This window comes from Salminus brasiliensis, chromosome 1, assembly GCF_030463535.1.
Source record: "Salminus brasiliensis chromosome 1, fSalBra1.hap2, whole genome shotgun sequence".
Lineage (NCBI taxonomy): Eukaryota > Metazoa > Chordata > Actinopteri > Characiformes > Bryconidae > Salminus > Salminus brasiliensis.
In genome coordinates, this window is record NC_132878.1 from 76,928,035 (window position 1) to 76,945,147 (window position 17,113).

The 17,113-nt window shown below is 37.8% G+C and overlaps 1 protein-coding gene across 2 annotated transcripts; it reads left to right on the forward strand.

The window, feature by feature from the left end:
• The first annotated feature begins 33 nt into the window (after positions 1-33).
• hnf4g (hepatocyte nuclear factor 4, gamma) lies at positions 34-16,444 on the forward strand. Of its 2 annotated transcripts, none has more exons than XM_072689608.1 (10): positions 34-172; positions 7,496-7,664; positions 8,232-8,326; positions 9,111-9,217; positions 11,465-11,620; positions 11,904-11,991; positions 12,115-12,267; positions 12,401-12,637; positions 13,498-13,620; positions 14,815-16,444. In XM_072689608.1, exons 2-10 carry the CDS (start codon positions 7,501-7,503, stop codon positions 14,946-14,948), a joined length of 1,257 nt encoding a protein of 418 aa, XP_072545709.1. In that variant the 5' UTR covers positions 34-172; positions 7,496-7,500; the 3' UTR covers positions 14,949-16,444. The 2 variants fall into 2 exon arrangements, with proteins under 2 accessions (XP_072545709.1, XP_072545719.1); XM_072689618.1 differs by lacking the exon at positions 34-172 and adding an exon at positions 4,356-4,541.
• Positions 16,445-17,113: the final 669 nt, after the last annotated feature.

The window sequence follows — 17,113 nt, forward strand, 5'->3', positions numbered from 1 at the left end:
CATCATGTGTGGCACTGAATTTCACTCCACCAAGTTCGCCCCTGCTCAGTCTGCTCAGGTGCACGAGCAGCCGTAGAGTAGGAGAGTGAGGAACAGCGAGCGGTCTCCATGTCGGGAGTGAGATAGTCCTCTGTGTTGGATCAATGCAAAATCGTTCCTGGACAGGAAGAAGGTAAGGTACCTGCCGGCCTGGCTCTCGGCGGCAGCTGGACCTGTAGGGGCAGTGGGGATGTGGTTATTATTAGCCTGTTAGCCTGCTCCGCTCTTCTCCAGGCGCTTTATCTGCTGAGGGCTGGTGAGCTGCTTGTCCCCCAGGCCTGTCTGCTCTGTCTGACCACCCTTTGTACATTGAACTTCATGACGTGAGCGCCGCTGCTTTCCTTCGCGTTAGCCGCACACTTTTAGAACTTCACGCGTCGCCTTCAGACCAACACACTGTAAAACAGAACCGGTGATTTTTTATTATTTTTTAATTTTTAGTTTTATTTTTAGTGTTTTTAGACGACTTTTGACAAGAGAACTGAGGAGGCTGAATCTGCTCTGCTGGTCAACTCAGCCTTCTGGAGGTTGAGGTTGAAGGTCGAGAGAGACCCCTGTAGCCCAGAGCGAATTCAAGCAGCAACGCCAGTGGTGGTCATTTATCTCAGTTAAAATACAAATACAGAAGTAAATCAAATAATTGGTCATTCAGAACAATTGATTTCAACTGATATTACTGTCTTTCTTTGTGTGTGTGTGTGAGTGTGTGTGTGAGTGTGTGTGAGAGAGAGAGATAAACCCCCCCCCCCAAAACTCCCCTGTAGACTAATTTCAGGTGAATCTCGTTGTTACTGCATTTCTGACCTGTGTGTGTTGTGTGTTTTGTATGTGGGTGAACTGATTTCACCTCAGGAGACTTTGCTGTGTGTGTGTGTATGTGTGTGTGTAGGAGGGGGTAGTCTGTGTGTTAGCAGTAACGCAGTGTAAGCCCTTGGTCCTTCGGGTATTTCTCCTCTGAACGGTCCCTGAGACTCGGGGCAGTTGAGGCACACTTCTTTTCTGAAGGTTAAAATGGAAGTCCATTAGTTCAGTGAGCAGTGTTGTATCTAGCAGTGTTTCTTTTTTTATTGACAATCTTTTTCAGACTACGGATGAACATTTAAATTATTGCTATTATTATTATTATTATTATTATTATTATTATTATTATTATTATTCATGTTTTTTTTTTTTGCAAATTATTATTATTTTTAACTTGAGTTAGACCTTGTGGCAACTGTCAGTCTGAATAAATCCTCTTTTGCTGTTTGGCATCTTTCTGTTGTTTGTTATTAGTATTATTATTATGGTATCAATATCTAACATTGATATCTATACACGTTTTTATGATTTGAAATGGTATTGTACTGTTAAGAAATGCTACATTTGTATTTTTTCAGAATTTCCCTCTGATTCCTTCTCTTGACAGCATTTGATGAATAAACAGTTAATAAACTGAAAGCGGAGGTCGTGACCTCTGTGGTGTGGTGTGAAGATTCAGAGTACTTCCTCTTTTAAAGCGAAGCGTTCAGCTCATTGTTGGCGCTCAGTTAAAATGTAACTTCCTCCTGCTCAGAATCCAGAGCTTGTTTGATTTGACGTTACTCAGACGTTACTCAGTGTCTTACACACATTACCTTCATTCCATATTCAGCATAGGTAAGCAGGTTTCACTGCAGACTGAGCTCCAGGTTTAACTGTGATCACGATCAGTTTATTTTAGGTTAGATGAGTTTATACGTTTTAGGTTTTGCTGATGCCAGACTTCACCAATTTACCTCCTTAGTCAGTACAGTTTATAACATTAAACTGTTCTTGTGAATATTGATGGGAAAAGTCATGAGTCATTAATATACTTAGTAATGATACGAAGTGTCAGTGGTAAGGGTTGCTTAATCTGTCAGCCATTGAAACGATACCAGAGATGTTTAAAGATCTCACTGCAAGGCATCCTCATGGATAAAACAATAAAACAGTCATAAACTTGTCTATGACTCAGTGTGTCAAGATGTATTTATATATAAGTATTTGAATGACTCACCACACTATGTACATACTTCATAAACAGTCATACAGACGTTTAGGCACCCTGGTTAAATTATGTGTTGATTGAGGAAACAAGAGGGAACACCTTTGTACTTTTTCATATACAATGACAGGAATAGTAAGCATATTTGGGAAAGAATCATAAAATGTAGCATGGAAAAAATTTATGGCACATAATATTATGTTTTATTATTTTTTATTGATTATTGTGGTATGTTAAATTCAGAAAGTAAATAGCAATTTATTTTAGTGCTCTAAATAAAGTATTCAGTTTGCATTCTGTAGAGGATTTATTCATTTACATTTACTTAGAAATCAAACAAACATTTGACCAGGGGTGTCCAAACCTACAGCTGTATGTAGAAATATTTCTTAGTATTTCTTGAGATGAGATACAGCATCTGTGATATGTAAGAAAAGAAAGTCTGTACTAGAATCAGTGTTTTGGTTGAGCTGCTATAGCTGTTTTTAAGTTGGTGCCTAAATAATGTCAAACTTTTCCCAAATATGAGATAGTAAATATGAGAATAGTAGCTACTAAGTCAGTGCTAGATGCAGTTCTGATAAAACAATGTTCAATAATGACTTAATACAGATTGGATTTATGTATTACAAACTATTCACCATAGTGTGTGGATGTTTTATTTGATATTTTTGAGATTTTTGTTGATGATAAAAACGTCAGTTTATCCTTGTATTTGATCACCACTTTTGAAATACAGTATGATGAATTCTGGATATTATTTGTATTATAATTTACTTCCTGGTGCATTATCTGTTCATTTTGACCATTTCTGAAGTTATATTTACAGCTTTATTGTGTCCCACTAATTATTTAAAATCTGTGATTTAGCACAAAACCAATATTAAAGGAATGTTATACATTTATCTGCAACCAAAGTGGTCATGCTATTGGGAGTATGGAAGTATACTTTTCTTAATTTAACATGGAGTTCAATTTACATCGTTTTTAAGAATTTAGACTTTTTTAATTTGAATGAGATATTTTATCTGCTATTTTAAAACATTCAGCAGCACCCAACAGATGATATACAGTGACATTACCTGTTCAGTTATGACATATTAACATAAATACCCAAAATACATTAAAAACAACTGAATGTGGGTAATTTCCACAACCCACCACTGGGTCATTATGGCAGTCAACACACTGGGTTAATCTGACCCAGGATTGCTGGGTGTTAAGGTTACTTTGATCCAGTACTGGGGTTGTTTTAACAGTTTCTGGTTATTTATTTTTAAGTATATTAAAATATTCTAAAAGTAAATACTTATTAAATAGAAAGAAAGTAAAAAAAATGACTGGCATTTAACTGACACTCTCATCCAGAGCAACTTCCATTTGAATCACAGGTTGGTGAGTGTAGTGTTAGAAATTTTGCCCAAGGACTTTAATTGGTGTAGTGTGGATGCTTGCCTAGCCAGGGAATCAATTCCCTAGTCTTCCACAGAAAAAGCGGTGATACTACCTACTGCACTACTTTTTAATGATATTTGTGAAGGTATATGTAAAGAGATGATGACAAATGTTATGAAATGCACTTCTACAAAAGTGCCAGAAATTAAGAGTAGAGATATAAAGTTTAACCAGATTAGTTAGGCAGACTAGCTAGGTTAGTTAAGTAACTTTTATAGGGTAATTATAAAATGATAATAATAAAATAATAAATATTAAAACGATTACACAGATCACCAGTGACCCTCCAGTCACCACCTCCAGTGAAATGTGAAATATTGAAGTATACATATTGATCAATATACTGATCAAATAAAATATGATGTAACACAGATACTGATATATTAGTAGATTATCGGCCAGCATTGCAAAATGCTGCAATTTTAAAACCACTAAAAATGTTTCACAATTCAGTATTGTAGGTCTAAGCATCTACCTCACGTACCCCATTGTTCACGTTTGTACGTTGCCTGTATGAATGGTACGGCTAATGCTTCGGTAACAACTGTCCCATTCTGCATTTGTCTATTCAGTTTTATCTAAATTAGTGTACAGTGATAACCATAATGGTGTTATTTTCTGTCAATTAATGACTTTGGAGGAGCTGTAGCTTTCAACATACCCAACATAACTTTGCACTTGTCACTGGGAAGTAGTGCTATCTCTTCATTCTGATAAGTTTGGGATAAGAAGCGCAGATAAGTTGGACACGTTTTGAGCAAGGAGGTGAGAAGCCTTTGACAAAGCTCCTCCCTTGTCTTGGTTTAGGACAAATCAGCATTCTTGAGAGATGGTCCACCTTAGGTTAGCCTCAGCAGTTTTGCACATAGACATTGTCTCGTTTCAGCTTCAGCAGAAGTTTGGCAGGCAGGCATGAAGTTCTCACCAACTACTCTATCCAAATCCCTGCTGGACATGGATGTAGCTAATTACTGTGAGGGCCTGGACCCTACCTACAGCACGCTGGGCTTTGAGAATGCAGACATGCTTTACAGTGGGGGTGAGTGACCTGACAGTATTTCTGTTGCCCATGTTTGGCACGAACTGTTTAAACTGCTCCTTTTCTGGGAATTGTTTGAGATTACGCCTTCATATTAGATTTTTCAGCAGTCATTCGATCTTTAATGTTTTATATTAGATTACAGTGCTGTTAGATTACAGTGCTGCTGGGATAATAGCCAAATGGTGATTCTGTATATCTGAAGCTGAATGCCTCTTTATAGGGTTCATTTGTTGCTTGTTTATCTGTTTTAATGAACATCAGATAACTTTGAAATGGAATGATTATGTTCTACCTACAACATGCCCTTCAACCCCCAAAAAGGATAACTAAAATCAATTAAAATCTTTAGACAGAAGATTTGATAGGACTTGTGATGCACCGTACACAAGCAAGTTTGCATCCAAAAGAGCTGAGATACTTTAGGCTAGCTGGAGTAGTGCTTAAAACAGCTCATGCCCCCTATATACAGTAAGTTGAAAATGTTTTGATGCATCCCGATTGCAGATTTATTTGGGTTGGAATACATCAAATTGTATCAAACTATATATTTTGAGCACATTTCACATCTCCCTTCTCTGTTTTGTGAGCTTGTTTGGTTGCTTTTGGCTAAACTGTGCAAAATCTGTAAGTGTTTAGCAAAAACTGCAATGTGTTGGGTAATATTCTGCTCTTTTTCTTCAAGGAGCTTAACTTGGAGCCTTATGTAGCCCCAAGAAGTGATTCATCTCGGCCACTTGTTCTTCATTAACCAGATGTTGGCTTGAAATTCAGTGACGGCAAAGATTGGCCGGTTTATCTTTACAGTTCTGTACAGGACACCTATTTGCTGAGATAGAGAAAGGTCATAAAATAACCTGAATGGAAAACTATTCCAAGCCAGGGGCCACCTCTAGTGCACCAACACAAGCTGTGCTGAGAGTTCCCAGTGGATGTGTTGTTCCCATAGGCCAGCGTTTGGTTAGCTTTGTCTGTTGGTAATTTTTCTATTTCTGCTTAAGTGCTTGGCCCCTGTTTCCAGCTTTTCCCAACTAGCTTTAATTGAGTATCCACAATTTCAGCTCAATTTTAAGGGAAATAATTTTTGTTTCATTCTGAGAAGACTGCAGCTATAACAACTTGTTTTTTCCCCTTCCTGAAATTGAGAGCATAAAACATGTGCTGCGGTCTAATTATTAGCTCTCCCAAGCTGACGGGGCAAAATTGCTTCTTCGCGATAACCTGTGCACTTCATTTTTGCGTTATGTTTTATTCTTAAATGAGGAAGGATCAGGTTGGGAATATGCTGAATCAAAAGAGATTGCTTTCAGCTCCCATTAAAATTCATCCGGAGATGTCAATCTCCATCGAATGTCTGTCTGGGAGATAAAACGCGAAGGCTAAATCCTAATTAAGTCTGTCCTGCATTAGAAGGAGATTTCAATCAGCCTCTGTGCATAAAGGACTCCAGTCCCCTGCTGCAATTCTTTTGTTGAAATGTTATGATTTTGGATGCACAAAGGAATGATTGATTCCTATCCTCTCTGTGCTTGAACAGAGGGGTGCCGGTCTCTGTTTCGTGAGCTGTTCTTCTTGGGCGAGCCTCCTTTGTTCACTTATGCAGAACTTCTTTATTGAAATCCTCTGCCTCCTCATTAACAGCGCTGATTGAGAGACGACAGAGCGGGCCGGGCCGTGGTGTGATAGACGCATTTGCGTTTTTTGCTTTGCGGGGGCTGCTAACCTTTGCGCTTTTCATGCTAGCTCTGCTAACTACACCTCATTTAGCATACTTTGCATAGCCCCTGGAAGCAGAGTGGACTCGCGGTTTCAACTTTTGTGCTTTGACTTCAGTCTTTGTATAAATATAGTAGGCTGGTAATGGTCCTCTATGTGGCCTCACAAGTGAAGCCATGAGCTTTTTTTGTTCGTGCAAAACACAAAAACTGTGTTTCAACTCCCCGCAAGGGATCGTGCGGCCACCTATGGACTTGGGATGGGCACTTCCAATTGAAGAGTCATTTGATCCATAATTGAATGCTTAAATGTAATTCTAGCAAGGGACTATTTACCAGTGTTTCTTTCAGTGTGAAAGGAAGCATATGAACAAAATACAGTTTTACCATTTTATCAGTTTTGTCAGCTCAATAGCAACACAGTTATTGCCATGGTTAAGTAAACTGGGAGTAATGATAATAGTAGTATATTTCATTTTTTAGATATGATGTACATATTTTAAGTAAGTTTAGTGCAGCATTATTAAGTGAATTATAAACATTTCAAATGTATTGAGGCTATCAGAAATTTGCAAATAAATAAAAAACCTCTCACACAGTTATTAACTTTACAGACCATTTTATAAGACCATATGAAAACTATATTCATATTAGCGTCACAATACATTTTCAGAAAAAAATAGATAAACTTATTGGGGTAGTACCCATATTACTTAAAGCATTTATTTGTTCAGACATAACAAACTAATATTAGAGAACACAAACAAATGACATTAATACAAATCAGTTCATCTGGGAAATATTTTATTCTTGTATTTAACAAACAAAAACACAATTATTGCTAAGATAAATGGATGTAAACAGTTACATTTTTTCATAGTACAGTATTTGCACCATATTCTACTGCAGTTGTTTTTTTCCAAGCTGCACTGATTATGTTCTCCCTGTTTTGACTCACGGCCTGAAATTAATTTATACACTTATTTTTAAGTGTATTTAAGGTATTTACATTGGTTATGCCTGTAGGGGCATGAATGTACCTGTGCAGTGCCCTCTGGCAGTGGTCTCAACTGTTTTGTGTTCATTTTGCTAAATACATTTCTTTCATGCCAATCTGTACTCTGGGCTCACGTAGTTATAGAAGAGCTGGACTGAAAATCGAGAGGTTCAAATCTTAATAGCACTGTGTATGATTTTAGTCTACTTTGCGAGTGTTCATGTTTGCTGTTTGATCTTCAGAAAGCATGCCAACGGAGCCCAGCATCAGCCAGGGGGATAATGGGGTGAGCTCCAACTGCGCTATCTGCGGGGACAAGGCCACAGGCAAGCACTACGGAGCCTCCAGCTGTGACGGCTGCAAGGGCTTTTTCCGCAGGAGCATTAGGAAGAGCCATGTCTACTCATGCAGGTAGCTGGCAGAGCCCATATGATCACAGCCAATCACATATGGACCCATATGAGCTCATGCTGTTCATACATAACGACTATTCACATTCATGGTCATGCTACAAGTTCTGTTTAACCAGAGATGACCAAGACCGAAAAATATAAGAGCTTTGTCTTTTGACTTTTTCTGACACATTTGTGTTTTAGGTAACAAGCTAAGTATATGCAGTCCTGATGAGTGAATAGAAATGTGTGGCATAATTAAAATAAGGCCCAATATCATTAGCAAAAAAATAAATAAATGAAGACTGTGTTTTTCAGCCCATACTGCTTTTTCAGTAAGGCAGTCAATAGGAACAGAGATAATTTACATATATGTATATGCCTCAAAGGCAGAGTGACAGTGAACCCACACAGACTTCAGAAAAGTGTGCATAACGTGGGCTCCATACAAAGTTCATACAGTGATTTGATTGGCATTTAAATTCAAGGTCTGAAATTCTGTTCACAAATGCAGCAGCGGGTCACGTGTTTATATAGAATGTCTAAAAAATGTCTAAGATCTTTGTTTTCTGACTCATTTAAACAGGTTCAATCGGCAGTGTGTGGTTGACAAAGACAAGAGGAACCAGTGTCGCTTTTGCCGGCTTAACAAGTGCTTCCGAGCTGGAATGAAGAAGGAAGGTACATACGCTTTCTTCCGCCATTACTGCCATGTACGAAGAAAAAAAACCTCAAACAAAATGAAAAGGCAAACAGGGAAACAATGGAAGATAGAAAGAAGGAAAGAAAGAAAGAATGAACACTCATAGATCAAGGAAGAAAGGAAAAATGAGAGTAAAATGCTTAACACTGAAAGGGGTTATGCCATAAAAGCTTGCACTGATTACACAAGGAATGTGCAGTTTATTGGATGTATAACCTTGGCTTTGGCTTTTATGATGGGCGATCATGTGCTCTCTACCTCACTTTCCGTGCGTACATGTTGTTCAGGGCAGTGATTGGTTAAAGTTTTACCTTCCTCTGCTTCTTGCTCGGGCAGGTTTCCCTCTAATTCAAAAGTAAAAGTAAAGATGCCAGTAAGGTTTCAATGGTACAGTATTATTTACTATTGAACTCCTACTCAGGTGTTTACTCTTCACTCTCCTCCAGTTATAAAATCCATTCATTTCTTTCATGCTGAGATACTTATTAGTAGTTTAGAAACACCCGTGATGAACTCTCTGTTGCTCTACTCTACGGGGACCTTTATTAATTAGGTTCACCAGATAAGATGTTCAAGTGGAATGTCATTTTATTATCAGTTGAGAACAGGCTACTGAAGTGCTGCACTTTATGAGCCCTTTTTCTTGGAGGTGCGCGAGCTTGACGGGAAGTTGGAGACGCACACAATCATCTTAGCTAATCAGTAATCACCATGGGGTGTTATTAGCCCTCTAATCAGCCACATTGTTTGTGTGTTTTTCAGCTGTGCAAAATGAGCGGGATCGTATCAGCTCCAGGAGAAGCATACAGGACTCACAAGACCTTCCACCCATCACTGTACTGGCACAGGCAGAGTCACTGTCACAGCAGGTTAGCTACTGATTGTATACACACACACACATAAGTAAAATGGCCCATATTTATTTCTTATCACAGTTGGAACAAAACCTCATCTCCATTTTTGGTGTTTTTCAATCATGATCAATGAGCCAATAGAAACGGTCCAAAATTACTGGGATCAATCAAATTGTCTACATTGGCTTCTGCTTGAAGTTGAGTTATTTCCTTTCCTGTGAGGTTAACATTTTGTAGATACACTATATGGACAAAAGTATTGGGATACCTTCTCATTCGTTGCTTATTCTGCTTATTCAGGGGTGTTAAAAAGAGTTTCTCCTGCTTTTGTTGGAGTAACTATCTCTACTGTCCAAGGAAGGCCTTCTACTAGATTTTGGAGCATTGCTTTGAAGATTTGATTGCATTCAGTGACAAGAATGTTAGTGAGGTCAGAATGTTAGATGATCACCACCCCACCATCATTACAGAAAGGGGTGTCCATAAACATTTGGATATTCGGTGTATGAGGTTCTTATCTGATAGCAATGTCATGTTACTACCAATGTATGTATAATTATATGTATGTATATATATATGTGTGTGTGTGTGTGAGTGTGTGTGTGTGTACATATACAGTGTACATTGGCACCAACTTGGATTAAATATTAAGGGAGGAAATCTTATTTTTAAATGACAGATCGAATGACAGATTATTTATTTGGGAGAGGGACTTTAACATAAGAGCAAGGATCATGTGTAAACATAGTAAGTTTATTAATAATAATAAATCATATAAATAGTTTGGTGTTATGTTGCCCTTTGTAACATTATATTCTGTGTTTATTAAAGATGACAGTGACTGTGCTGGCAACTGAGCTAGGCATGTTAGTTCAGGTTTAGCTGAGTGTGTTTACTCTAAACAGCCATGTTGTAGTTTAACATCAGGAGATAAGAGATGACTAGATCAAGGAAGAATAGGGAAGGTGATTAAATAAAAAATGATCTGTCTTTGGAAAAAAAGGTCAAATAATAATACCATTATTAAATTAGACTTAAAGCACAATAACATGATGCTGAGTGATGCTGTAACTGAAGGAACAGGACTGATTGCCAAACTTTCTTAATGCTGCCCATCATAAGCAGAATATAACACAAATATTGTTTAAAAAAACACTAAAAATTATATTTGTAAAATAATCTCTGTAGATAAAACAAAATTTCTATCTTCTCATTGTCAGCTATTACTCTTAATATACTATATAAGTAGTGTACGGTTTCTGGGTGAAATTATTGTATTTCCTCTAATAACGTGTACCAGGTAGTTGCTGTGTAACTGCGTGCACCAAACAGTTATGCCTGTACTGTCATGGTTCGATATGAACACATGTATCGTTGCATCCCTATTCAAGACAAGTTGGCCATCAGCGACGTTCCATCAAACCTGCCATTTTTAGCCATCGCTCACTGTACGTGCTCTCTCCCTGGGTTGCCAGATTAAACATGAGAATTAATATGCACTGATTAGATCATTTGTTTAAATAAAGTATTTTTGGTTCCATTGTTTATTTAAAAAGAACCTTAATCTGTCAGCCCTGCGGGTTGCGAGTGAAATGTGTGCATGATGAAAGCAGAATTCTTTCTCTGGAGAAGGAAAAGATTACATTTGAAACCAGAAATGCATCAAGTGTCATGCGGCAATGACTGAAGGGACACCTGGTTGTTGTGAAACAGAAATCTTGCATGCATTGAAACACTTCACCTTGACAGGGCTGTCTGGTTGGTCCTGGAATTCTTGGTTAGCTCTGTCTTTCTATGGCTTCCTTAAATAGTTAGGACATTTTAATCCTGATGGAGTACAAAAACAAACACATGCATACATATAAATCTTATTTATGCTTATGAGATTATTTGAGTTCATTTGCAGGAAATAGCTCAAATGCTCCCTGTGATATTCTCCATCGACTCGATTTGTCCTCTGTGGCAACACAGTTGGTTAAAGACACAACAAAGGGTAATGCGAAAGTCTCATTAGAATAACTATAAAGAAGGTCTCTGTCTTCAGATATGCTCAGTTAATGATGATGATGAGAGATGGCATGTGTAATTTGCATGAGTATCAGTCTCCGCTTGAGCATCAGTTAATGTCATTAACGTTTCCAATCATCTGCATGACTACTTATGTGGGGTTTACTCCAGGAGAGACAACAGCTTGGGTAATAATAATAAACGGTTCTGGAGGATGCGGTGACTTCGTCTCGCTCAACCTCAGTTTGTGTGCAGATCAATGTTGCCAGCCCGGCAGGTCCTGCCGACATCTCGGAAAAGAAATCAGCCACCATTGGGGACGTGTGCGAGTCTATGAAGCAACAGCTGCTTGTTCTGGTAGAGTGGGCTAAATACATCCCGGCCTTCGGCGAATTGCCTCTTGACGACCAGGTAATGGCCATTCGAAAGCCAAACTGCCCGCGCTAATTGGCAAGGCACTTGGCTTAAATTGCAGGACCTTTTGCTTGAGCTCAATATTTGCTATTCACATGACTGACTCAATTTAGCCCTCCATTCAGCCTGCTCTTTGGTGCCCTGTTTTGTGCAGAATTTCTGATCTTCCCTGCCATGTGCATTGTTATTGTATTGATTGAGTATGCTTATTGTAGGCTGCTGATGCTTTTTAAATGAGCTAAATGTTCAAGCGTTTCTTCTCGTTGTTCCGGTCCTGCAGGTCAGTTTATTACGGGCGCACGCAGGGGAACATCTTCTGCTCGGAGTGGCAAAGAGGTCAATGCCATACAAAGACATTTTGCTTCTCGGTAACTATTGATCAAGAAAATGTCATTTACATCAACTCTTTAGTGCGCAAGCACACAAACACAGACACACTCACAGAAAAGGTATGATCACAAATAAGCCCAAATGCCTATTTTCCTTTGCAGGTAATGGCTGTGTTATTCACCGAAATTGCCCCGAAGCAGAGATCAGCCGAGTGGCTAACCGTGTCCTCGACGAATTGGTCGCACCCTTCCAAGACATCCAGATCGATGACAATGAATACGCAGCACTGAAAGCTATTGTTTTCTTTGACCCCGGTAAGTGCTCATGTAAATAAAAAATTGGCCCATTTCCCTCGCATGCTCCCAATTCTCCAAGCACCATCCCATGAAGTGGTCAATAGAGGCCTTAACTCATTTAAATGACTCTGGTTCTGTGTATGACCTTCAGATGCCAAAAGCCTCAGAGACCCGTCAAAGATAAAGAATATGAGGTACCAGGTCCAGATGAGTTTGGAGGACTACATAAATGACCGGCAGTACGACTCTCGTGGGCGCTTTGGTGAACTACTCCTGCTGCTGCCCACTCTACAGAGCATCACCTGGCAGATGATTGAACAGCTGCAGTTCATCAAACTCTTCGGCCTGGCCAAGATCGACAACTTGCTGCAAGAGATGCTGCTCGGAGGTGAGGCTGGAGAGGGCCATTTACAGGACAACCTAAGAATTTAACTTCTTGCTCTCCAAGCTTATTTTTTAAAGGGATCATAGAAAAACACAAAAGACAACAAATGTTTCTCGCTTTTTTCATAAGACAGTTCGATGTAGTATGTTAAAAGTTTCAAAACATGCCATCCTTAGTCTAGACGTTCCTTATTTAGAAATTACAACTGTGAAAAACAGACAGTTTTGAATAATTGTTTGTCCTACAACCAATTTTACATAAAGTAAATTTTACATGAATTATGAGTATACATTTTACACACATTAATATTGATACATTATTTTAGATACACAATATTTATCACAATACATGTAATTACAGACCAAAAATAACAGTAGCAACAGATTCCTAAAACCTACTATTCATATATTTTCCCATTCTGAGTACAGTGATTTATATTCAAAATATGCTGCACTTTATCTAAATAAACCAGTCTAATTACACAGTTTGTAATGAAATGGCTGATGATATCCTTAATATGCTTAGAGAAGTATATTGCGTATCATGATAACAATATTTATCACAATACAATAAAATATTGTCATATTGCCCAGCTCTAGGTTAAAGTAAAATAAGGCATCGCTGTCACTGTAAGCCGTGTAGAATCTCTCCTGTGGTGAGATGTTGGATAGATTGGCCTTTGCTAATACATAAAACTATATTCTTGTGCCAGCATATTAGTGCTGACATAATCAAGGCCTAGCAAAGCATCTATTAAGGATAGCAGAATATGTAGCATCCATCATTGGGTATACAGTATTCCCACAGGAAAGGATATGTCATTCTTAATCAATACCTGAATCTATATGTTGATTGCTTCACAGGTCTCACCACGGAGCAGCCACACTTGCATCACCATGGTCATTCCCAGTTGGCCCAGGATCCAATCACAGGGCAGACAGTTGTCATCAGCTCCCTTTCAGGCCCTGTGCATGCACAACAAATAGGTGAGATAATTATTTATGACATCTACTTTAGCTTAATTATTCAACAGTGTTAATCAATATTACAGCATCTGCAAGTGATAGCTGTTGTGTACATATCAAATGTTAGGAGCACACTGTGGATGAGCATCTTAATACCTGAAAGGAATACTCCACCTACCTCTACTCTACCTAATCTCTTTCGGTCCATGCAGACCATGACCACTAATGCTGGGCCTTCCGTTCAGGCCACAAAAAAAACAATACTAACTTTTAGCACGGAACATTTTTTTTGGTCGTTCGAGAATAAGGTTGTTCTTTTAAGCTTGAAAATACACTCCTTGCTTAACTCTAAGCTTGTATCCTATAATCTACTTTGTATGTTGAAGTTTTACAAATAATCTTTCAGTAAAGAGCTTTGCCGCTGCTGTTACATTTCTAGCAACTGACTGTAACTGATAGGGTACGGCTACGGCTATGTGATATTTCCAAAACTACCAGAAGAAATGTAAGTGTCAAATGACAGCATTGTATTGCTGCAATAATCTAAACTACTATATTTTAACAAAGTTAAAATATAAACATGCTGAGTAAAAACTAAATAAAAATGATAGAAATATAAATATTTCGGAACCTTTGCAAAACCTATAAGGCTTTCTCTGAAGGCCTACAAGGCTTCTGTATCAGACCGTCAGTTACCACAGACAATATTTATGACGTGTTTCCCTGTACTTAGGAAAGAACTTTAATAAACCCTGAGACAGATATGATGTGTTATCAAAGCTGTTCTTATAAATGCAATGCTCGAACAGTGGAGCAACACCATAAACCAACCAATTCCAGTTGATTCAGCTTCCCTATGATTTTTCCCTGTGAAAACTCCACCCGCACTACTATGTAGGTAATATATTAACACAAGTACTCTCTAAAAAACATCATCTCATCTTTAGTAATATGAATCACACCTGTTTACGTATATTTATATTTTATACCTTTGACCAAAGATTTTATGAAAATGTTTTGGATACATACTTAAAAAACAGAACTCTCCAACTGCCCAGTGGCTTTTTATGTGTGTTTCAAGTGATCAATTTTATTTTGTAAGGACAAGAACATGCTTCAAAATTATTGTCCACTGTAAATGACCCTACAATTGACTTGCAGCAGATGGAGATTTGTTTTTAAAAATGCTAAATCCTTTTGTTCCTATTTTTCCAGCCTCTCCAGACACCCCAATCCCGTCTCCCCCTCAGGTTCAGAGTCAGGAGATCTACAAGTCCTCCTCTAGTCCGACAATCTTGATGCCGGCACAGCCCATTTCCAGCAGACGTTCACCTGAACCTCCTCTCTGAGGCCTAAAGTCTGCATCACCACCCCTGTCAAGGTGTTACTTACAGCTGCAGCCGGCTGTGTTTGTAAATGTGTAAATGGCATGAAATCTATTGAATTTGTACCTTAGATTTATTAGGAACTTTCCAGACCATAGAGATTAGGTGATGTCAGATAAATATGGAGGAAAACTTTTATCAGACCTGGGTCAAATGTGGATTTCAGAATGTTTATTACCTTTTATATTAATTAATGTATTAAAATACCTTTAAATGTTATTCCACATCATTTTTGAAGATATTAGCAGTAATTCCATCATTGGGACGTAAACAATGTCAAAAAACATACTGACACAGAATAATGTGTCAGTCTGACACATCTATAGTGGTGGTGAAAAGCACCAGGGATCACAATGTCAACAACACTAGCATAGACATTTTACTACCTAAAGCGACCAGTGAACCTACAATGTGAACGTGTCTCCTGAAATGTTATATGCAGTACTGATAATGATAAAATATTGGTTCTTTGAGTGCTGTTTTTTTTTTCCGTGCATGTACTAATGTTTTAGGCCAAACCCTTGTCATTCGCTATCATCAGGTAACTGTTTTGTGTATGAACTTTCTGTAAGGTAAGTTTGGTCTGGTTCCCATCATCACCACAGCAGTTCGGACTTTTTACATTTGTTTAGGATACATTTCACATTAAACTACTGTAACTGACTTTCCTATAGAGCTGGGCATTCGCATTGTGATAAAAATGTTGTTATCGTGATGACAATATGCTTTCTAAGCATTTCAAGGATACTCTTAGTAAACACTGATCAGCTACAGGTTTCATTACTAACAGTGTAATTAGACTGCTTTAATTAGATGACGAACAGCAGCTGTTGAATATAAATTACTGTATTCAGTACGGGAGAGTATCTGAGTTTATAAGAATCTGTTGCTACTGATGTTTTTAGTCTGTGATTACACCTATCATGATAAATATTGTGTATCATGAAAAAGGTTTTTAAATATTGTGATACAGTATTTTTACCATATCACCCAGCCCTACTTTTCTAACATTTTAATTTTGAATTGTACAGAAAATCCATCTGTTTCAGTAAGTTAACCTTTTTCTTGGAGCAGTCTTGTTAACAACGATCTCCTGCTATTTTTCAGTGGTCATTGGTATTTTTATATATTGCAGGTTACAGTAACAGTATATGGTATCTGACTCAACATATTGGCAAATGCTTAAAACAAAGTAAATAAATATATCATTATCTGTATTTGACCCAGCTCTGATCATCACAGAAATATGTTTTATTTACTCTTATTTCATACCTGAGTGTTATGTCAGAATGCTGATATGTTAAAGCAGTAAAAACACTGTAAACATGACTATTGAAATGTAAATAGCTACAATACTGAGGGCCAGAACACACGTTTAATTTATTCTAGACTGATTCTGTAACCTATGTTGGAATTGGTGTATTCCTAATTATGTTTAAATAAACAAATCAAATAAATAACTGTGTATTCATTTCTGTAAAATCATATAAGAGCTATGGCACACAAAATGACAACTTTACAGGAGACGGAAAGTCGGTTTTTAACTTTCAGTGAAAGACTGGTCCTTTCATCATAGAAATTTGACACAACAGAAAAAAAACAACAGATTAAAATGTCAGTTTTTATGTTGTTTAAATAATTAATGTTGCTTATATAGCTAACTTCAGTAACGTTGACCTATTCAACGTCCAATTTTAGGGGCATAATTTTTAGTTATTAAAAAAGGGTAAGTAACCTTTTCCTGTAATTCCTGTTATTTATTTTAAAATGTAGAATATCAGATAATTTACCAGGTAATCCACATGTTTTGCATAGACTACTACAGCAGACTAAACCCTAATCCTACAGTTTAACAGATACAATTAGAGCTAAATCTAAAGTTCAGATTCCGGCAGTCCTGACCTTTAACTGATAGTTAGATTAAGTTAATGCCAATAGATTTTATGTTTAAATATAACTTAATATTCAAAACACGTCGTCATTTTTTCATCCTAGGCCGTTTTATAAGGTCAGTTAGAGTGAATGGCAGATATGAATGATATGTCAGGGCAGATGTCGGTGATCAGCAGCACAGTTCTCCACAGCGCATCGATCATGTAAGTAGTGCTAGCTAGCGCTACGTGTTTAAT